Source organism: Bombus huntii, chromosome 4 (assembly GCF_024542735.1).
Source record: "Bombus huntii isolate Logan2020A chromosome 4, iyBomHunt1.1, whole genome shotgun sequence".
Classification (NCBI taxonomy): domain Eukaryota; kingdom Metazoa; phylum Arthropoda; class Insecta; order Hymenoptera; family Apidae; genus Bombus; species Bombus huntii.
In genome coordinates, this window is record NC_066241.1 from 9,100,099 (window position 1) to 9,120,204 (window position 20,106).

General features: G+C 28.3%; 6 protein-coding genes across 10 annotated transcripts; 3 read left to right on the plus strand and 3 right to left on the minus strand.

Annotated features, from left to right (window-relative positions):
* Window positions 1-81: 81 nt before the first annotated feature.
* On the plus strand, window positions 82-3,297 carry LOC126864811 (protein-associating with the carboxyl-terminal domain of ezrin). Of its 2 annotated transcripts, XM_050616596.1 has the most exons (7): window positions 82-332; window positions 430-632; window positions 776-1,220; window positions 1,312-1,501; window positions 1,574-1,710; window positions 1,816-2,499; window positions 2,584-3,297. In XM_050616596.1, exons 2-7 carry the CDS (start codon window positions 438-440, stop codon window positions 2,760-2,762), a joined length of 1,830 nt encoding a protein of 609 aa, XP_050472553.1. In that variant the 5' UTR covers window positions 82-332; window positions 430-437; the 3' UTR covers window positions 2,763-3,297. The 2 variants fall into 2 exon arrangements, with proteins under 2 accessions (XP_050472553.1, XP_050472552.1); XM_050616595.1 differs by having other exon boundaries at window positions 1,816-3,297.
* A 569-nt stretch (window positions 3,298-3,866) lies between these two features.
* On the plus strand, window positions 3,867-6,296 carry LOC126864838 (60S ribosomal protein L5). Its single transcript, XM_050616666.1, has 6 exons — window positions 3,867-3,990; window positions 4,499-4,684; window positions 4,762-4,896; window positions 5,110-5,312; window positions 5,574-5,751; window positions 6,020-6,296. The coding sequence occupies exons 1-6, from the start codon at window positions 3,988-3,990 to the stop codon at window positions 6,206-6,208; spliced, it is 894 nt and encodes a 297-aa protein (XP_050472623.1). The 5' UTR covers window positions 3,867-3,987; the 3' UTR covers window positions 6,209-6,296.
* Window positions 6,288-10,058, minus strand: LOC126864819 (mitochondrial-processing peptidase subunit alpha). Of its 3 annotated transcripts, none has more exons than XM_050616625.1 (12): window positions 9,913-10,058; window positions 9,641-9,827; window positions 9,269-9,519; window positions 9,115-9,194; window positions 8,858-9,043; window positions 8,562-8,654; window positions 8,315-8,487; window positions 8,020-8,155; window positions 7,732-7,940; window positions 7,499-7,664; window positions 7,267-7,399; window positions 6,288-6,955 (listed from the first exon to the last, which is right to left on the minus strand). In XM_050616625.1, exons 2-12 carry the CDS (start codon window positions 9,688-9,690, stop codon window positions 6,777-6,779), a joined length of 1,656 nt encoding a protein of 551 aa, XP_050472582.1. In that variant the 5' UTR covers window positions 9,691-9,827; window positions 9,913-10,058; the 3' UTR covers window positions 6,288-6,776. The 3 variants fall into 3 exon arrangements, with proteins under 3 accessions (XP_050472582.1, XP_050472581.1, XP_050472583.1); XM_050616624.1 differs by having other exon boundaries at window positions 9,641-9,813; window positions 9,881-10,023; XM_050616626.1 differs by having other exon boundaries at window positions 9,641-9,750; window positions 9,849-9,953.
* LOC126864806 (nucleolar MIF4G domain-containing protein 1 homolog) lies at window positions 9,893-18,378 on the plus strand. Of its 2 annotated transcripts, XM_050616584.1 has the most exons (9): window positions 9,893-10,039; window positions 10,133-10,595; window positions 10,707-11,224; window positions 11,335-11,619; window positions 11,700-11,887; window positions 12,004-12,179; window positions 12,263-12,615; window positions 12,982-13,113; window positions 13,184-13,674. In XM_050616584.1, exons 2-9 carry the CDS (start codon window positions 10,169-10,171, stop codon window positions 13,472-13,474), a joined length of 2,370 nt encoding a protein of 789 aa, XP_050472541.1. In that variant the 5' UTR covers window positions 9,893-10,039; window positions 10,133-10,168; the 3' UTR covers window positions 13,475-13,674. The 2 variants fall into 2 exon arrangements, with proteins under 2 accessions (XP_050472541.1, XP_050472542.1); XM_050616585.1 differs by lacking the exons at window positions 12,982-13,113; window positions 13,184-13,674 and adding an exon at window positions 15,661-18,378.
* LOC126864858 (lysozyme 2-like) lies at window positions 13,675-15,654 on the minus strand. The gene is made up of 4 exons (XM_050616712.1): window positions 15,472-15,654; window positions 14,501-14,686; window positions 13,995-14,068; window positions 13,675-13,903 (listed from the first exon to the last, which is right to left on the minus strand). Exons 1-4 carry the CDS (start codon window positions 15,539-15,541, stop codon window positions 13,763-13,765), a joined length of 471 nt encoding a protein of 156 aa, XP_050472669.1. The 5' UTR covers window positions 15,542-15,654; the 3' UTR covers window positions 13,675-13,762.
* LOC126864851 (elongation factor 1-beta') lies at window positions 18,351-19,787 on the minus strand. Its single transcript, XM_050616695.1, has 3 exons — window positions 19,550-19,787; window positions 18,744-19,171; window positions 18,351-18,661 (listed from the first exon to the last, which is right to left on the minus strand). The coding sequence occupies exons 1-3, from the start codon at window positions 19,627-19,629 to the stop codon at window positions 18,507-18,509; spliced, it is 663 nt and encodes a 220-aa protein (XP_050472652.1). The 5' UTR covers window positions 19,630-19,787; the 3' UTR covers window positions 18,351-18,506.
* Between the last annotated feature and the right edge of the window lie 319 nt (window positions 19,788-20,106).

Sequence of the window (20,106 nt, forward strand, 5' to 3'; positions counted from 1 at the left end):
ACCTATTTCTATATCTTTAAAAGTAAAACGTTTCAGATATCATTTTTTCTCCCATTCTTAATAATTTAATTATACACACACAAGTAAAAATATTTAATATATTTCGTACTTTTAAATACAGACTTTGATGCAAAAAATAATTAATAAAAATTAAATTAGTAATAAAAATATATATCGGTCTAATACAACAGAAACACTTTTTCGTTGTCTATCATATGATATATCGTATATCATATCTCGTATCAGAGAAATACCGAAGAGGTAGTTGAACATACGATGTATATAATTCGTCATAGTGATGTGGTTAAAGTAGAATGAAATTGAGACGTAAGGTAATTTTTTACGAGGATTTTTCATAACAAAAAATATATTGTTGCTTTTGATCATTATTGTATTTATACATAAATTTCTTCTTTTTTTGTAAACCAGTAAAATTAATGGGGAATGAAAAAAGTGCCCTTAATGGGCTGAAAATTGACGAAAAACCTGTGGAAATAACTGATTTTTGGACGCATTATATGGCCTGTGTGAATGGATACAATGCACAAAGGATTTCAGTGTTTGTCAGTGAGCCATCTTTACATTATAATGCAAATTTTGGAAATCCATCGCCTTTAGAGAAAGCTGCAAAGGTTAACATTGATTCATTAATTACCTTACATATTGTAGAGTGTCACATGTGCATGTATCAATCATCCTTAATTTTCTTTTTAGTTATATTATTTTAGCTAATTAAAAAATGGATGTGTGTAACAATAGTATACTTATGTTTCAGAATCTAATGTTATATAGACATCCATGTATATTGAAGTACGTTTCTTCATGGTCAAAAGGTAGTAAATTTTTCCTAGCTACTGAACAAGTTAAACCTTTAATTCAATCAATAGAAACCCAGAATACACTGCAAATATGCATGGGCTTATATAGTATTTTACGTGCATTGGTTTTTCTTCATGAAAAAGCATTTGTATCTCATAATAATCTTTGCGAAAGTTCTATTTATGTTACACCTGAGGGATGTTGGAAACTTGGAGGACTGGAATGTCTATGTAAATTTAATGATTTGACTTCTTCTTATTTACAAAAAATAAAAAGCTACAGATGCGAGAAAGCGATTTCTATTAACGAAGATACAACTATCACTTTAACAAATTTTACAACAATTGATGTGTATGCATTTGGAGTTTTAGCTGAAGATATATTGAGACAAAAGGATCCAGGTAAACGGTATATAATTAATCAAAATTATACTCTATTTTAAATAATTATAAACAAAAATCTTAATGGATAGATATTCTGTTCTATTTTTAGATGATGTACCTAGTCTTTTAGAGTTTAAACAGTTCTGTAAAGAAAATCTGCAAAATCCAGATCCTTCTCTAAGGTGCGAATTGTCCCATGTACTACAACATCCATTCTTTACCCACGATTTTATGAGAATATATGCATTTTTAAATGAGTTAGTGTTAAAAAGTAATAAGGAAAAAGAAATATTTTTTGGGTAAATATTTAAAAAAATATTATTAATCTCTTGTGTGTTTGGTAATAGTAAAATTTTTTAATCATATTACAGAACCTTAATAACACAATTAAGAATGTTTCCTGAAAATATTGTAGCTGAACAATTAGGTCGTTTACTTCTTTCAAGAATGGTTTTATTAGATACAACAGCACAAGAACAGCTTTTACCATTTATTTTAAAACCAAAAGGTAAAATAAAAGAAATCAAATTTTGTATAATAATATAAGTTGAGTATAAATATTGAGAATAATATAAATTTAATATAAATCGAGGATCCATGATTTTATTTACAGATGGAAATGACAATACAGATAGTAACTTATTTTCAATTTCTACATTTAAAGTCTATTTGGTACCCAAACTATTGCAGATGTTTTGTATACGAGATGTATCAATACGTTTAGTACTTTTGTCATATTTTAATTCTTTTGTGCATATATTTCAAGTAGATGAATTGAAATCTCAAGTACTTCCTGAATTACTTGTTGGAATTAAAGACACAAATGATCATCTTGTATCTGCAACATTAAAAGCATTAGCTGACATAGTTCCAATCTTAGGCGCTGCCACAGTAATCGGTGGTAATAGAGGGAAGTTATTTACAGATGGACGACCAAATAAACTGAAAGATAACAAGAAAACTAAGAACAGTATAAATGCTGAATTCGTGATTCCTACGGATAGTATTCAAAAAGTAATTGATTTACCTGAAAGACCATCTCCAGATGGAGGTGAAGATAAAAAAGAGATTACTTCTTCTATTACCGAAGAAGAATACACGTGGTCTGATTGGGACATACAAGAAACTGCAGACGTGCATGCTCGAATTTCACAGTCTTCCGACGCAATTTTTCAATCTCAATCCAATTCCAATGATATTTCGATTTCGGATTCAACATTAAGGATTACTACAGATGCAGTATTAAATATAGATAAAAATAAAACAAGCGAATTGAAATTAACAAAGAAGTCAGCTGGTATTATATCTGATATTTCAGAACTTGATATTAAAAATTCAAAATTAATAGATACTTGTAAAGAAGAATATGATTATTTCACAGACATGGAGCCTGTGATAAAGAAGACACAGATTTTACACATACAACAACCACAAATATTATCAAAAAGTGTATTTGACATAAAAGCGCTAAATGGATTAGAAACATCTGAAGAAAATAATGGCTGGGAGGAGGATTTAAGCGATTGGGGAACAGAAGATGTTCATGAAATAAAAACTTGAATAAATATATATTACTCCTTATAATATTTTTTGTATATAATATTTTTATTTCGAAAAAATAAGTTAATTGAAATTATTTGCTTAACCCATCTGCTACCACACGTCACACATATGTAACACATTCTAAAAGCCGCTTAGATTGTCTACTAATCATTTTGTACCATCACATATATAAAAGTATATATCGTATTATGTAACATATTGAAAATTTGAAACTTGGGCTGTGAAAAGTGATTTTTTCCTTAAACAGTGCTAATGAAAAGGATACTTCCCCTACATAAGATACTGGAATTTTTCAAAAAAATTTATAGGCGTTCGTAATTTAGGTCATGAAAATTTCATACAAATAAACGCAATATTTGACTAAATTAATATAATGTACATATATGTATATTTGGTACCTTTATTATACTATATGAGAAATTGAGAAGCTTCTCAGGACAAAGATATTTCAAGGATCACATGCAATTGTGGACATCATATCATTTCTAGGTCATCATAATTTTTTTAAAATAAAAATCTATATATATACATATTTCTTGATATCTTTATAAAGCGTAAAAAAACAAATTCAATGAATTAATAAGTATGCCAATCCTAACATTTAATCTTGAGATATTTGTGTCTAAAGTGTTGTACATTTATGTTCAATCGACAGATGGCACAATTTAGAAAATTTGTTAACTTTTGAGATTTCAAATGAAAATTTAGAGCATACGAACAAGGAATTTTTCAAAATTAATTATATCCCTGGTTTTATTTAAATATTCTCCCTAATTTCAAGTAAGTTTAAAAAATTGTCCAAATCAGTGGATCATGTAACACTATAACACCTAGTGGTGAAACAATCGAACTAATGTTTTTACGAAATTAAAGGACTCAAATTTCTCGATCTATAAGACGAGTTCTCGAACTGTTCGGATTAAATCAAAGCTTTAACTCCCAGAAATCTTCTCTGTATAATATTATTCCAATTTCTTACGTAAATAATTAACTATATATGCAATTAGCACAAAGGGTCCTATTTTGTGCACAATGAATGCCATCTATCAGTAAGTTAATGGAACCTAACTACTAATAAGAAGTAAAATTTTTAACTGGTAGATGGCGCTATCACGATGAGGTCGCAACGAGTGTACACGAGAACTTCCTTTTGATACGTGGAAGTCGTGGAACATTCAAAGGTAGTCTTTCGAATAGAGGTTTCATTGTATTTATTGGTAATATGGTAAGTAAAGATTAATGTAATTCGATAAATAAGATTCCTAATTATTTATACAAATGATTTGATATTACAAGAAGTAGTAGATGCATGTTATTCAAAAGGATTCCAGGAATGATATCCATGTTACAACATGTAGCTGATTATTATATACTGTTTCAATAATGTGAAATAAGTAATATATTAATAATATATTTTGTTTATTACTCAAATCAATAAATTGTATATTGTATATCATCAAAAGTGCGATCTTGCCCTTTATTTTTAATTTACATTATTAGCATAGGTATACTTGGAAAGAAAGATACAAAAATAATATGTTAAAAGCGTTAAAGAAATTTTCAGTAAATTCTTTTAATAAACAATATTGATTTTTAAGTGATGAAAATTTTAGCTCACTTTGACAAATGAATGAAAAAATTATTCCCTATGTCACTGAATATTATATACTGATTAAACAAAAAGTTTATAGTTCTCTTTTAATCTAAAAAGTGTAATATGTATCATTTTTTAGGGGTTTGTAAAGGTTGTTAAGAATAAACAGTACTTCAAACGTTACCAAGTTAAGTTCAGAAGGCGACGTGAAGGAAAGACAGATTATTATGCACGTAAACGATTAACTATTCAGGATAAAAATAAATATAATACTCCTAAATACAGATTAATTGTACGTTTATCAAATAAGGATATTACCTGTCAGGTACATATATTTAGATAATTTAAAATCTATTAAAAAGACTTTTATCTTTCAATTATTAAAATTTATCATACATGTAGGTTGCGTATTCAAGGATTGAAGGAGATAGAATTGTATGTGCAGCATACAGTCATGAACTTCCAAAATATGGCATTAAAGTTGGGCTTACAAATTATGCTTCTGCCTATTGCACAGGCCTTCTTTTAGCACGAAGAGTAAATATTTTTCTATTATTTTATTCTACAATTATATATTTTTATACTTAAATATTTGTTTAATGATGAAACACTCAGCTCGCTTTGATGTATAACTGAAGAGATATTAATTGTTCCCTGTTATATATTTCTGAACAACAATTGTATAATATTCAATACGATTGAAGTTGGATCTGTTTTCAAAATTATGTGATACCATATGTTTTTCTATAGTTATTGAAAAAATTAGGCCTAGATACCTTGTATACTGGAACAACAGAAGTAACTGGTGATGAATATAACGTTGAAGAATTAGACGAAGGCCCTGGGGCATTCAGATGTTACTTAGATACTGGTTTAATGCGTACAACTACTGGTGCTAGAGTTTTCGGCGCCATGAAAGGTGCTGTTGATGGTGGTCTCAATATTCCACATAGGTATTTGTTAACATAATTATTATAAAAGATATTAAGATGTATTATGAAAAAAAATATGATGTTACCATACACATGCGCGTCATCTGAGTCGTAGCAAGACATGATTTTGTATCTGTGTTCTACAATACAATTTAGTGTCTTTGCATGGATATAAAAAGATGAAAAAATGTGTTTCTGATAATATATAATTAAAAATAGAAATAATACAGGATATGTTTTTCAACATATGTTTAAACTTTTATATTGTTTTTCCATAAATAGCACCAAGAGATTTCCTGGGTATGATAGTGAATCAAAATCTTTCAATGCTGATGTTCATCGGCAGCACATATTTGGACAACATGTTGCAAATTACATGAGAACATTAGAAGAAGATGATGACGATGCTTTCAAACGACAATTTTCACAGTACATCAAAAATGGTATTACCGCTGATAGTGTAAGTGTTCATACATTTTATTTACATATTCAGTCACCCATTCGTCCAGCTTATAATTACTGCAAGATTTCATGATCTTTGCAGTGTCGCAGTTGGACAATAATAAGTGCATTGGTTTTAAAAGATAAATGCATTGATCGTGGCATTTTTCACATTAACCTTTGTTACATTTCACTTCCATTATTTATTTTTTATTTATATATTAATATTCTATATATTATATATAATTTTATATATTAGAAGACATTTGTATAATTTTTGTCTACAGATTGAGGGTATTTATAAGAGCGCACATGAAGCTATACGTGCAAATCCAGAACACACAAAGATCGTTAAAGAAAAAATACCGGTGAAAAAGAGATGGAATCGCCGCAAACTTTCTTTAGCAGAAAGGAAAAACTGTGTTGCTCAAAGGAAAGCTAATTTCCTCAAAAAACTGGCGGAAGTAGAAGCTTAGTTTTATTGTCAACTTTCTGCATCAAAATCAATGTTCATGTATACATGAGGAATGTTTTGGTATAAAAATAAACAATGTGTACTGGAAATTTTGTAATTTTTATTACTATGTTAATGAATATAATACTAAATTTATTTTATGCAATAGTTTATTTAAAAGTACATCACACTAATCGTTAATATAGACGACACAAAAATATCTCGTCTATTAATTATAGATATAAATATATTCTTTTTTACTATTAGCTTGATAAATGTATATGACATGTAATAATTATGTTATTCATTGTTCGTATTTGTATTGCTACATTGTATACATAAATTTTTACATAACGCATTTGTGTGCAATACACGGATATATATTTAATAGACAGAAAAATTAAAAATAAACAAATTGAAATGTTAATCGTAAATAAATTAACAAATTACATATATGCTATTTCAAATATAAAAATTTAATTCCTGTGTGATGATAAATCAACAAATGTATATGTGCGAATAATTTTGTCAAAGATTTATGATATTAAAAAGAACGTATACGTATCTTTAGATTAACAATTTTTTTTGATCTAGCGGAAAAGCGATAATCTACTACGGGAACCAGGCAATCTGCCTCGCTCGTCAATTAATCCAGCTTGAATGTCTCCGATCGACGGAACTGTTCTTACTTCCCCTCGAGCTGCTACACTAGGTGGTGATTTAAGTAAACGACGTGCTACATTTGTTATATGATCCTTCGATATCTCATCTACAAATTAATAATACAAATACAGCTAGTTTATATATATTAATGAGTAATATTCATATTTATATATAATTTATATATAGTTACATATAAGGATATTGACTGATAAGAATTTCTTGAGTAGCAACAGAGATTTATGTCAACATTTTTTGGGGAAAGTTACTATATTTTTAAAGGATGTGTTGAAATAAGGAAAACGAATATCAATTTTGAAATAACTAGATAGAATCAGACCAAGAATTGAGAAAAGATTTTCCATGAAGAGTTCCGAGCAACCAATATCCGTATACTTCAGTATAATATAGGACCAATACCAATTGCCTGTATGAAGTATTCTGGTCGTTTTCTAGAACCAGTGGCTAAAACTTGTCTTCCAATATCTTCAAATACAACCGGTCTTTGTTCCAAATTCATAAGTAACATAGATTGCAATTGCTTCTTCGCTCTCTACATTATCAAAAAATTCTCCAATTAAGATTAAAAGTGGATAGAAAAACATAATTATTGCACACATGTGCACAATAGAACTTATAAATGAAATCATACCGCTAATTCATTATCTGTAATATTATTTGTCATAGTAACCATCTCATGTACGATCACCTCTACCATGTCTCTGACATGAGAGGGTGTACAAGATGCATGAATATAAAAAAGACCTGTATCAGCGTATGCGTGATTGTATGCAGTTGCACTATACAACCAATGATACCTGCAAAATAACTGTTTTATAACAATACTTAGCTTTTCAAAGAATAAGAACTTATCTCATATTTTACCTATTAAGTACATTCGTGTACAGACGAGTATACATTCCTTTTCCTGGACCCCCGGCACTGAAACTGTTACCACCACCCATCATCATATTTAAAACACACATTGCTACGAAATCTGAATCTTGATGAGAACAGCCTTCCAAACCTATTACTACATGTGATAATTCCGGTAGACCACTAGGTCCTGCATACACAGGTACATTACATTCTTCCTATACAATTATACAATTTAAAACTATTAAATAATAATATTCAAAAATACTAGTATGTTTAATTTAAAGAGATAACTACTAGTATGTAACCTCCAGTATACTGAGCAATTGAAGCGTCAACTGTATTTGAAAATTTTCCTACTGATATCGAGCTATTCTTCTTTTGTTCTTTTTCTCCTTCTTCTTCCCAAACCGATTTTTTTTCAACGAAATATCTATAATAACAATAATAAATTATACCTAACAGTGAATATCACAACTTAAATTGCATAAATGATATAAACTATGAGAGATAGTTTTTAAATTAGTAAAAATCAATCTAGTAGTATTTTGATTTATATTGATGAATACTTAACAGTTTTACATATAATTACTTTTGAACTGCTAAAACAAGGTCCTCATGTTCTACACCAACTCCAGCTACTACCATCCTGTGTGGTGTGTAATGATGTTTTAAATACTCAAATAATATTTTTCTATCTATATGGTCAATATTTTCCTTTGGACAAATCTTTGGAAGACCAAGAGTATTATTTCTATATGCAGCCTATGCAGAATAAATTTTACTTACAATAGATGAGTATTCTTAAAATTTTCCAGAAATATTTTTTTTTTATTTACCGCATGAATCATATCCATAAGTATTGGCTCTTGTTCTGGCCTTGTAAGTAAAGATTCCAACTCAAATCGAATCATCTGTCTTGCTGCATTTATCTAAAAATTTTGATATCCAGGTTGAATTTTTATATTCTTTCTATATCTTCATATAACAAACGATTATACTAATTTGTCTAACTCTATGAAAGTAATATACCTAAATTTATTGATTTATGATTTATTGAAATTTATAAAAGATTATTACTTTCTGTTATAAATAGAGTGATATAAGTAAGATGATATCGTATAAAAACATTTACCTCATCCTCTGTAATTTGAGGCCTTAAAACAATATCACCCAAAATTTGTACAACAGTATCCAATCCACGACGTTCTGCAGATGCTGCATAAACAAATGTATCCCTGGATGCTTGACAATCACATATACCTCCATGTTTTTCTAGAGCTAGCATTATTTGGTCTTTATTCTTGTACGTTTTGGTAGACTGAAAGAGTAAATTACTGATTTTTTTTATTCTTTGAATACTAATTCTTCATTATATTCTAAAAATCTTACTCCAAATGCCAACTTTTCTAGGAAATGTGAGATACCATTGGGGTATGCAATTTCATATCGAGGACCAGAATCAAGCAATACTGTAAAACATTATTTTATAGTACAAATAAATAATTAAAATGAAAGATTTTTTACAAACATTTTTTGTACTTACCGCCTACTGTACAAAATTGGCCAAATCGATTTTCAGAGGCAACTCTTAATCCGTTTGACAAAACTGTTACTTTAGTAACCTGATGTTCTTCTTTAGCAGTAGCATAGATTGCTTTAGGTAAATTAGGTATTGGCTTGGTTAATGGAGGAAATGGTGTAACAATTGATTTTCGTGTTATTTTATTATTAGGTACCTTCTGGGAGGAAAAATCACATCTTTTTAAAAAACAAAAAGATTTTCTTCGTATTGCACTGTAAAGAATACCATTACATTTAATAATATAAAAGTTGATTTATAAATATGAGCTTGACAAGGTTAAGTGAAAGATACTTATATCGCTGTAAAATTCTTTCTTTCTATTAGAGTAATTACCTTTTAGTAAAAATAACTGTCAAGGAACTTTGTGATACTTGCATCAACATTTTTATCTTATTGTTCGTATCAAATCATTTAATTTATATGTATATAACTTAACTTGTCACCTTCACAGTTTAGAAGTGAAAAATGATTAAGTGGACAATATTAAAAACTTGGACAAAAATAGCCTACAAATAGTCTCCTGTTAAATAAATGTACTTACATTAACATACATTTATAAATTTATAAACCTACTTATACAGATGTGTTCAATAAAAATTGCGTACGAATCAGTGGTGCCACGAGTCTAGAACTCTTGAAAACGTAGTAATGGATGATTTATTTAAATATGTCATAAGTATTAGCGATAAAAATTGTTTAATTTATTCTTCAACCAGATAGTTGGTAAGAGAAGTAAGTTTTTTTATGCTTCTGTGCTTCATTACATTTATGAAAAAATAAACGATAAAAACGTAGCCCAGTAATTATATCGTAAAATTTCGACAGGATCCATAACCTACCTAAATACTTAATAGAATAAAAATGAGTTCTCTTAAACGAAAGAAATTAAAAACTAAGAAAGTAGAACGGTCAACTTTAAAAGTAGCAGGGAAATCCCGTAAACAAATGCGCAAAGAGCTCAGGCAGCAAAAGAAAATTAATAGATCAGTTTATTTAAAAAACAGAAATGAATTACGTACTACACGTGGGTACGTCAATGACAATAAAACAAATCATAGCGAGCTAGTTGACAAAACAATACAAGAAGGATATAAGGAATGTACAAAAGAAATTAAAAAAAGGAAGCTTGAAGAACTTGAACATAAAAAGAAAAATAAAAAACACAAATTACTTAATGAAGCTAATTTAAAAGAGGACAGAGAAATTAAAAAATTAGAAAAAAGATTGAAATTAAATAAAAGAAAAAATAAGACAATTCCTAAGTCTTTTGTAACAGATGGTTTGGACTGTATCCTTTTCATTTTATTATTAAAATTTCTGTGTGTAATTATGTACACATTGTAACTTATTTGTTATTGTTATTAATTTCCTTAATGTATAATTATAAATATATAATTAGATCTTTTAGATTTTTGTTTAGAGAAAGATAGGAAACATATCATAGAAACAGAAAAGATCTTAGAAAATGAATTTAATATTGATCTTGATACAAATTCATCAGAAACAGTGGGAGGAAATGAATATGCAAATATCAATTCAGATACTGTTAATAAAAGTAAGAATGAAAATATTGATTTTGATGCATTTGTTGAGGAACAATCTGATAACAACAGTGATTCAGACGGACTTATGCAAGTGAAAGTACCTAAGACTAAAAAGACAAAATTGGCAGAAGCTAAGAAACCTGATAATATTGACATCAATGACAAAGATACATGGGAAGATATTTATGGAAGAAAAAGAGATAAAGAAGGCAATATTATACATAATACTAGCAGATATGTTCCACCTGCTGTACGAGCAAATACTATGCATAATATGAATCCTAATGATGAAAAATTGCTTTCCTTAAAAAAAAAATTAAAGGGTTGTTTAAACAGAGTGACAGAACAGAATATGTATAGTATAGCAAACCAGGTAATTATATAATTATATACGTAAAGCAAACAATAGTTATGTAAATAAATATATATATTTATGATGAATTTGTTTATTGCATGATTTATATATTATGTTATGTATTACAGATAGAAGAAATGTATATGACAAATAGTCGTAATAATATGAACAATGTACTATCAGAATTAGTGATTGAAAGTTTAGTATCACATGTACTTACACCAGATCGTCTTATTTCTGAGCATATGATGTTAATTGCGATATTACATGCTAATATTGGTATTGAAGTGGGAGCTAATTTTTTAGAAAAGCTTATTAAACAATTTGTTGAGATGATGGAAAAGTTACAAGATGTAGCAAACAAAGAATTGGATAATGTTGTTCTCATGATTTCACATTTATATAATTTTAAAGTATGGAAATTTGATTAAACAATGATCTATATCAAAGCAAACATAAAGTTAAATAGCTTTTTTAAATTTACTTTATGTAGGTATTTGGATATAAGCTCCTTTATCAGATACTTGATAAATTGATGGCTAAGTTTACAGAAAAAGAGATTGAATTGATATTACTTATTCTAAAAACAGTGGGATTTTCATTGAGAAAAGATGATCCAAGTGCTTTAAAGGAATTTATACAAAGTCTACAGCGAAAAGCTAGTCACGAAAATGGAGAAAAGTAGGTTATCTAATGTTTTTTGAATATACATACACACATACGCTCCCACGTATGCACGCACACATACAGAATGAAAATTATTAGAATTTATCTTAATAATTTTCTTTATCACACAGTTCAAGAATTAAATTTATGTTGGAAATTTTGCTAGCAATAAAAAATAACAATATCAATAAAATACCTCAGTATGATCCTTCTCACGTGGAGCATTTGAAAAAAGTTATAAAAAGTGTAATACGCAAAGGCAATATAATAACACAGTTCAATGTGTCTCTAATGGATTTATTACATGGTAAATGATATATTTGTAACAATTAAAACACAATGTACTTATATACATAAGTTAGGTGAAAGTTTATCTATTTTTCATTACAGCTGATGAAAGTGGTAAGTGGTGGATTATAGGATCAGCATGGTCTGGTTCAAGTAATGTGAATGATAAAGGAAATGCAATAGAATATGATAAGCTTAATTTTGGTGCAAAAATTCTGGAATTGGCACGAAAACAGAGAATGAATACTGATACAAGAAAAAATATTTTCTGTATCCTTATGACAGCTGAAGATTATTTAGATGCATTTGAAAAACTGCATCATCTTGGTTTAAAGAATCAACAAGAAGCAGAAATCATACATGTATTAATGCATTGCTGCTTACAAGAAAATAAGTTTAATCCTTATTATGCAATATTAGCTCAAAAGTTGTGTGAATATAACAGAAAGTATCAGGTACTTAATATTATATTTTATAGTTATTTACATGGGATGTATAAGAAAGATTAGTCAAAATAACATTTCAGTATTAAATATGATTTAATGTAAAAGTAAATATTTATTGGAAAATCAAATATTTAATTTTCAAGTTACAATAATTATGTACAGAAAATGTTATATATAAATGTGCATGTGGAATTCTTTAATGTCAGTATTGCTACAACATGCATGGTTAGTGTTTATATTCAACAATAATTAAAGATTGCTAACTTTCATTATTTCTTAGAAGAACTGACCAATCTTTTTCCTACATTCTATGCATGCATATGTTATATAACTTATTCACATTTTATTATAATAATTTATTTTTGCTTGATTCAGCTCACAATACAATACACGCTTTGGGACAAATTAAAAACTCTGGAAACATACAACAATAAACAATTGTTTAATTTAGCACAATTTTTAATACATTTATTTATTGAAAAGTGTCTTGCTTTGTCAGTTTTAAAAGTAAGTGCTATAACTTTCAGTAACTAAGAAATGCTTATTCCAAATATTATGTATTATTATTCTATTGCAGGTCATCCATTTTACTGAATTAGAAAGGCACACTATGAAATTCCTTAGACAAATTATGTTGGGAATTCTTTTGCATGAAAATGAACAAGCTTGTATACAAGTGTTTGAAAGGATCTCTGTTCCTCCTCAATTACAAACTTTTAGAGAAAGCCTTCGTTTATTTATAAATTGCTTCTTAGTAAAAAATATACATTCATATAATATTTTGGATAAACAGAAAACAATGCTAAAGGGGAGAACCGAATTTGTAGATAAATTATTAATTTTACATGGATCTAAAATTGAGTTTTAAATTTGAAGTACAATAAAATATAGTAATTTTTTTTAAAATATAATAAAATAGTTGAAACGAAATAAATAGCATCTACATTTCATACCGAAACGTCAATTAATTTTACAACTAATAAGCATTATCAATAATACATACGTTTAAACATATTACTAAATATGTCTAAAATGAAATTTCTCTTGAAATAAAATTATTCTTATGCATTTGTTTTTATAATTTATTGGAACACACACACGTATACATGTGTATTATAATCTTACAGTTAAATGTTTATATATTATTGTTTACCAATTATTGATTCTGGAAAGTCTGCATGCAATGCTTATAAATATTTTCGAATTTTGAGTTTAAAGAACTAGTGCATCCGTATGCTCCTAATTGATGAATACGAACATAATCATCACAATTGATAATGCCATCACCGTTACAGTCCTATAGAAACAATAGAGAAAAAGGGAAAGTAAACAATTGCATGATAATATGTATATATAGATATTTGTATGCATAATATATATGCGCGTACCTGACCATATTTCCACATATAATTCTCTACTGTACGAGCTGCACAGTGTACATCGTTCACGCATCGTGGATACGCTATATGAAAAACAAGTATTTTTATTGCTCTATTGCTTTATTTTGCATTTTCAATTATAATGGGTGGTCTGCCTCACAATTTTTCAGAACGAAAGCAGAAAAGTACTGCGTTATCTTTCCTTATCTTCCATATGGCAAGTTTTACTTAAACTAATCATTTTTCAACCCAAATACCAGACTTCTTTTTAGAGAATTAAAAAATGCACCGAATGATGAAAAAAACATGTATAATTCTATTTAAGAACATAGAAGTGACCTTGACTTTTCATAGAAATAAACCTTTTTTTGAAATTCTTAATAGTGTAATTTGTAATCGAATGAAATCTAATTATATTTTATTCGAAATATTTTTTTGCCCGACTATCGGCCTGAAAAACCGTTGGGATTGATTTTTAGACCATCTTATATATTTAATCACATATAAATACAAACCATCTTGTGTCATACTATCGTTAATAATTGGTTTGCCAGCGTCAGCCCAATAAGCCCATGTTATACGAAATGGTCCACAAACGGATCCATCACAACCGATTGTAATGTTACATCCAGAAGCAGCTTCGCATATACATCCCAGACATACTCTTGATACCGGTTCTTTTCCTGTCGAATCTTCTTGCCCTATTATGTTTATAAAACAAAAATGTTTATTTGAAGTTTTAAATAAATCGAAAAACTGATTAAAAACATTCAGGGGATATAATTATGTATTAACAGTAAGATCTTTTTAATTATCTTAAATAAATTTGCTTAAACTTGTCGAACCTTGTTCATATATTCTAAGACAACCATTCGTCGATATGTAGTTGCATGATCGCTTGGTAGCATGAAACCGGATTCTGAGTTAACGAGTTTATACATTCTTTTTCCCCTTTTTCTTCTTCCTTTTTTTTTTTTTTTTTTTTTTTTTTTAATAAATAAGCAAATATTTGAAGTTATTGTACAATATCCTAAATTTCTTTACTGCGGTAGAATCTTGATACAATACTTCACACCTTCTTACCTTTAATGTGTACCATCTCTGTAGTTCTATGCCGTTTGAACAGAAGTATAATTAAAGTTAAATAATAACTTTTTATATAGTATATAATATTTGAAAAACATATTAATAATTGAAGTTTGATTGTTCATCAATTTACAATGAAGAAATCAAAAATAATTTCAAACGATTTAATATTTTACGCTACCTTTTATATCTGTCTAAACTGTTGTTCACTAACAGAATAATCATTATATGTTGTAAAAGTTAATAATTAGAGTCAATCAATATGAATCGTATGTAAATGGTCTATGAACATAAGTTAATTTGGCCGATTTAATCCACAAAAATTAATGATCTCCGAACTTCGAGCTAAGCATAAATATAAATAATCATTCTTTTACTATTAAAATCAAACGTAGCTTACCATATATCAAGGATGTAAAGGCAACGATTGATAACAATGTTATAATCAAAGTGTTCAACAAAAAGGCCATCCTCCTTGAGAAACAAATCAATTTCTGTTCGAATTTCTACTTTCGTTAATGTTTGGAAATACCGTCACGATGCGTGGAAGAATATTCACGCGATATTCGTAACGTTCTCTTTTATATAGAAGAGAGTTGTCGCGCGTTGTTGCTTGCGGAGGTGGGGATTCTAACAAAGGTCAGTGGCAAGGACTATCTCTTGGAAAACATCGTGATCGAAAAAGGAAGATTTAAAACACAACTTGTCGCGACACTAAGGCATGCAGAGAAATAAAAAAAAAAAAACAAATCAAAGCAGCAATAATTATATATTTTGATCTGTATCGCATACTTCAATTATAATAGGTATACATCAATTACAGTAGGCATTTAAACATCTATATGTTTTTTAGTTCCTGGAAAAAAGTTACTTAGAACTATCTAAATTACTGAAACTAATATATTAAAAATTAACAAATGCATATTGACAAAATTACTAATGTTATGTAATAAAACTCTAACTTTATTCAGTTGTGTATCCGGAAAGATCATAAGTATACAGTTTTATATATAAATTGTGTTTCTATAGATGTAATTTATACGATACGATGTAAAATAAGTAGAATCTGTTTAAAGAGTATGAGGTTTAGATTTGATAATATATGTAAGTAATCAAGGATTGCTTATTTTAATAATTTATTTAATATCATCCTCGACACCTTTTACTCCGTCTTCTTTGTTCTTTACAATACCATATTGCTTCACTACGTAAATTATATATTTATTCACGAGACAAAAATTATTCTGAAACCGGATTTTAAGCCGATACAGCATCTCAAAGCTTCTTGTGAAAGCTTTTACGGTTTTCTTTTCTTTCTTTCTGTATCTTATCTTTTTTTTCATTGAATCCTGAGCGTTAATTGCACTATTCATTTTCTTAAAGACATTTATATTTTGCAATTTTACAATTATATTGTTCTAATATAATATAATCTTTCACTTCTTAATGTAATATTACATTAGGAAATAATGTAGGAAGGTGTCGAGATTGGTATAATTACAAAATATTAACAAAATACTTTAAAGACATATTTTAAAGGAAAGAATATATTTTATTGCAATTTCATGTTTTACTGTAATTTTACCGCAAGAGCACAATGATGTCATTCGTAACAAACGGAACTACCAAATGACGTCATCTGTGACAAACGGAACTATATACTAAATGTATTTAAAATACTACGTATGTACATACTTATAAATACGTACATACAATCAGAGCGGAAATCCTCTCTGATACAATATGTCTGTAATTATAGAAACTTTGTAATCATAAATCAACAATAAGAATAAGAATGGTGATTATTCTAATCGATGAAATCTATTCTATCCATCAAATATTTTGGATAGAAATCCGTTTTAAGTATGACCAAATATTTCATAGCGATATTTAACCTTCTATTGGATGTGGTATGAATCAGACCATTGATAAATAAGCAATAACAAAATAATTAATCAACAAAGAATTCAACTAGCAACTAGCGTTGCATTGTAAAGGTATCAAATACAATTAGTACTAGTGAGAAATACAAATAAGTAAGTTTACTATTGTTTATAATCACACAAGTCTTTATTTATTAAACTAGTTTTACAAAATTAGTAGTTTACTGAAAGCAACTCCCTGGTAAGCGAATAAGAAACGTATAGGAGAAACCTATCAGCGATTTAGGCTGGGGTCATATATACATAAATGTATATCTATTTCTTATATCAATGGCTATATAGAAAAAAACAGAAAAATAATATTACATTTGTTGAATTCTTCCTACATTTTTTATTTCTAGTATCAACGACACCTAAGTAAAGAAAGACTACTCTTATACGGTCTTCAGCAATAAAAATTAGGGAATATATTAACAATAATTTGGATAGGGATATTAGCTATGTATTAAATTAACGCTACCTGTGATCTTTTATTTCAATTCTTGTTTAATTCCAATTGTTTGACTGATTAGTTAAAGAAACCTCCAATAAAAAGTTAGTGATCTATGAATATGATTGAATTACATACACATGTACTTATGTAGTCTGCTTGGAAAAAGCACATTGACGGATCGACGTTGGTATGTCTCATAGTAGAATGTAGAAGCATCGAGATTTCTTTAGCGAGACATAGTTTTAGTTAGGAAGCTTCAAAACTGTTATTTATCATATAATCATGAATCAAATTTGAAGTAAAAATTCCAAACATGATACATTTGTTTATCATCTGGTTAAAATGCAAATCATCTTCAAATTTTTCAAACAATAATACGCTTTTTGTCAAAAATGGAAGTAAAATACACCATATTCTTGAACAACGTGGGAGTTTGAAACACCGACTAATGGAATAGCTGAAAATCCGTGTATGTATAATTTTTGACTCCTCGAAAATTTAACTGCAATAATTTATCGTTTTGTCGTCAATTAAGAATTATTTGTTTTGTATGCTACATAGTATTACAATTATTATTGTGTATTTATAATAAAATAAGACATAAAAGTCGCAGATTAAGAAATTCTCACGAAAAGTGATCTGTTCAATACAAATCGGTAACATACAACGGATCTTTTATGATATATTATTCTTCCATAAATCATTTCCTTTTTTTCATAAATAGCGTTATTGTTGTAACGAGCTGAATGAATTGATTCGAAACAAGCGTGCGGTCACATATGGAAAAATTCATATATCTAATATCATGTTATTTAAACCTGTATTATTAAAGGGTCAATTGTATATGTAAAGTAAAACATCAATTTTTTTCTTTTCAATTGTCTATTATAAATATCAAAGCAGTATGATGAAAATAAATACTTTAATTGAATCTTTTGCTAATATATTACCACTGAAATTTGCAATATTAATTTTTCTTATTCAATAACAAATTATATATACAAACAATGATTATTATTTATTAAGTTTACATTAAAGATAATAGTCAGAAACAATCATTTATAGTTTATTGAACGATTCAATGTCCACAGACTGAACAAACTCTTCGAAACTTTCTATTTGTTCTATCAGCCAATCTACAGACACCTTCTCATCTTCTATGACACACATTATCCTGAATTTATTAATGCCATAGCCCACTGCAACTAATTTAGCTGGAAACACAATATATATAAAACTTATGATTTTGCAAGACTGAAGTTTTGATATGATTTTGAAAATAACAAAATTATTTACATGCTCCCCAAACTAGGCCATCCATTTGAATAGATCTCACAACTTTTTCCATTCCTTCCATGTCAGTTTCATCATCCCATGGTTTGACATCTAATACAACACTGGATTTCGCAATTGGTCCTGGTTTCTTAGATTTTTTCTCCTCATATGCCTTTAATCTTTCCTCCCTAAGTCGTATAGCTTCAGCATCTTCCTCCTCGTCTGACCCAAAGAGGTCCACATCTTCATCATCTTCTTCACTTTTGGCTGCTACCACGTTAGTAGAATTATTGCCACTTAAGATAACAGGTGCTTTCTTTTCTCCTGGAAGTGTCTTTAAATCGTATGATTTGATGTGATTATACCATCTTAATACATGAGGATTCGAAGATGTTGGAGTCTTTCCTAAAGCTTCGAGAACTACTACATCTGCTTGAGTGGGTTGCCACCTTAAAAATATCAGTTTTGTTTGACATTCCTTGAAAGTATATATGTATATTTAGCATATTTTATATAGTACGAATAAAAATAAATATAATGTGCATAATTACTTGCTATTTTTTACATTCGTATCCTTTCCAAGTCATAATATAATGTTCAATTATATTTTAATATGCATATAAATGGCGATGAATTAATGCATTAAAAGATCAAGAATATTTTTCGAAAATTTAGTACTGATAAATATTAAACACAGTCAAAAATAATATAATTCAAACTATTATACAAAAAAAAGAAAGAAAAAATTTTAATGACTTTAAGACATTGGTAAGTAAAGAACCACGTGCATTCCAATATAAATTTTATAAAGATAAAAGTACACTTACCCTTCGATATAACTACGCTCTGCTAAATAGGAATTTAAATCTTTAATACCCTTATCAGTTTTAAGATCACCAATAGCCATTGCGAAAAATTAAGTAAAACGAAGACACCTAACCGAAGTTACTGATAATAAACTTCCCTTTATCCGCTTACCGGAAGGTAGGATTATATACGGAGAAAAATTGACGGTTCATTATTTCGTCACAACATGACGTCATTCCGGTCTGCTATTCTTGGGAAATAATAAAATAACTAGCGATTAATTTTAAATTGTAATTTCTTAATTGCGAAATTATTCGAACTTTGCCAAAATCAAATAAGATTCATTTACATATTGCAATCGTTTCGATTTTATAAATCGATTGAATATTTCTTTTGTTCATTTTGTTTTTCTCCCTTTAAAACTTTTTATTCCAGTACACAAAAAAAGTCTACTAACGTCATATTCTATCCCTTTTCTTTTTATAAAATTAACTTTAATATTGCAATATTTATTGTTTTACTTATCTAAAAATTTTGTACGAAAATTAATATATACGCGCGCGCGCGCGCATCGCAT

Excerpts from the sequence above, each read along its gene's own strand:
- LOC126864819 (XM_050616625.1), bottom strand. The coding sequence starts at position 9,690 with ATGTTGATGCAAGTATCACAAAGTTCCTTGACAGTTATTTTTACTAAA. Across the intron at positions 9,520-9,640 it reads ACAGTTATTTTTACTAAAAG|TGCAATACGAAGAAAATCTT; the intron begins GTAATTACTCTA and ends TATTCTTTACAG. Across the intron at positions 9,195-9,268 it reads CCAATTTTGTACAGTAGGCG|TATTGCTTGATTCTGGTCCT; the intron begins GTAAGTACAAAA and ends AATGTTTTACAG.
- LOC126864851 (XM_050616695.1), bottom strand. The coding sequence starts at position 19,629 with ATGGCTATTGGTGATCTTAAAACTGATAAGGGTATTAAAGATTTAAAT. Across the intron at positions 19,172-19,549 it reads GAGCGTAGTTATATCGAAGG|GTGGCAACCCACTCAAGCAG; the intron begins GTAAGTGTACTT and ends GATATTTTTAAG. Across the intron at positions 18,662-18,743 it reads TGGCCTAGTTTGGGGAGCAT|CTAAATTAGTTGCAGTGGGC; the intron begins GTAAATAATTTT and ends TTGTGTTTCCAG.
- LOC126864811 (XM_050616595.1), top strand. The coding sequence starts at position 438 with ATGGGGAATGAAAAAAGTGCCCTTAATGGGCTGAAAATTGACGAAAAA. Across the intron at positions 633-775 it reads CTTTAGAGAAAGCTGCAAAG|AATCTAATGTTATATAGACA; the intron begins GTTAACATTGAT and ends CTTATGTTTCAG. Across the intron at positions 1,502-1,573 it reads GAAAAAGAAATATTTTTTGG|AACCTTAATAACACAATTAA; the intron begins GTAAATATTTAA and ends ATCATATTACAG.
- LOC126864838 (XM_050616666.1), top strand. Across the intron at positions 4,685-4,761 it reads ATAAGGATATTACCTGTCAG|GTTGCGTATTCAAGGATTGA; the intron begins GTACATATATTT and ends TCATACATGTAG. Across the intron at positions 5,752-6,019 it reads ATGGTATTACCGCTGATAGT|ATTGAGGGTATTTATAAGAG; the intron begins GTAAGTGTTCAT and ends TTTTGTCTACAG.
- LOC126864806 (XM_050616584.1), top strand. The coding sequence starts at position 10,169 with ATGAGTTCTCTTAAACGAAAGAAATTAAAAACTAAGAAAGTAGAACGG. Across the intron at positions 11,225-11,334 it reads TGTATAGTATAGCAAACCAG|ATAGAAGAAATGTATATGAC; the intron begins GTAATTATATAA and ends TATGTATTACAG. Across the intron at positions 11,620-11,699 it reads CACATTTATATAATTTTAAA|GTATTTGGATATAAGCTCCT; the intron begins GTATGGAAATTT and ends TACTTTATGTAG.
- LOC126864858 (XM_050616712.1), bottom strand. The coding sequence starts at position 15,541 with ATGGCCTTTTTGTTGAACACTTTGATTATAACATTGTTATCAATCGTT. Across the intron at positions 14,687-15,471 it reads CTTTACATCCTTGATATATG|GGCAAGAAGATTCGACAGGA; the intron begins GTAAGCTACGTT and ends TAAACATAATAG. Across the intron at positions 14,069-14,500 it reads CGATAGTATGACACAAGATG|CGTATCCACGATGCGTGAAC; the intron begins GTTTGTATTTAT and ends TTTTTCATATAG.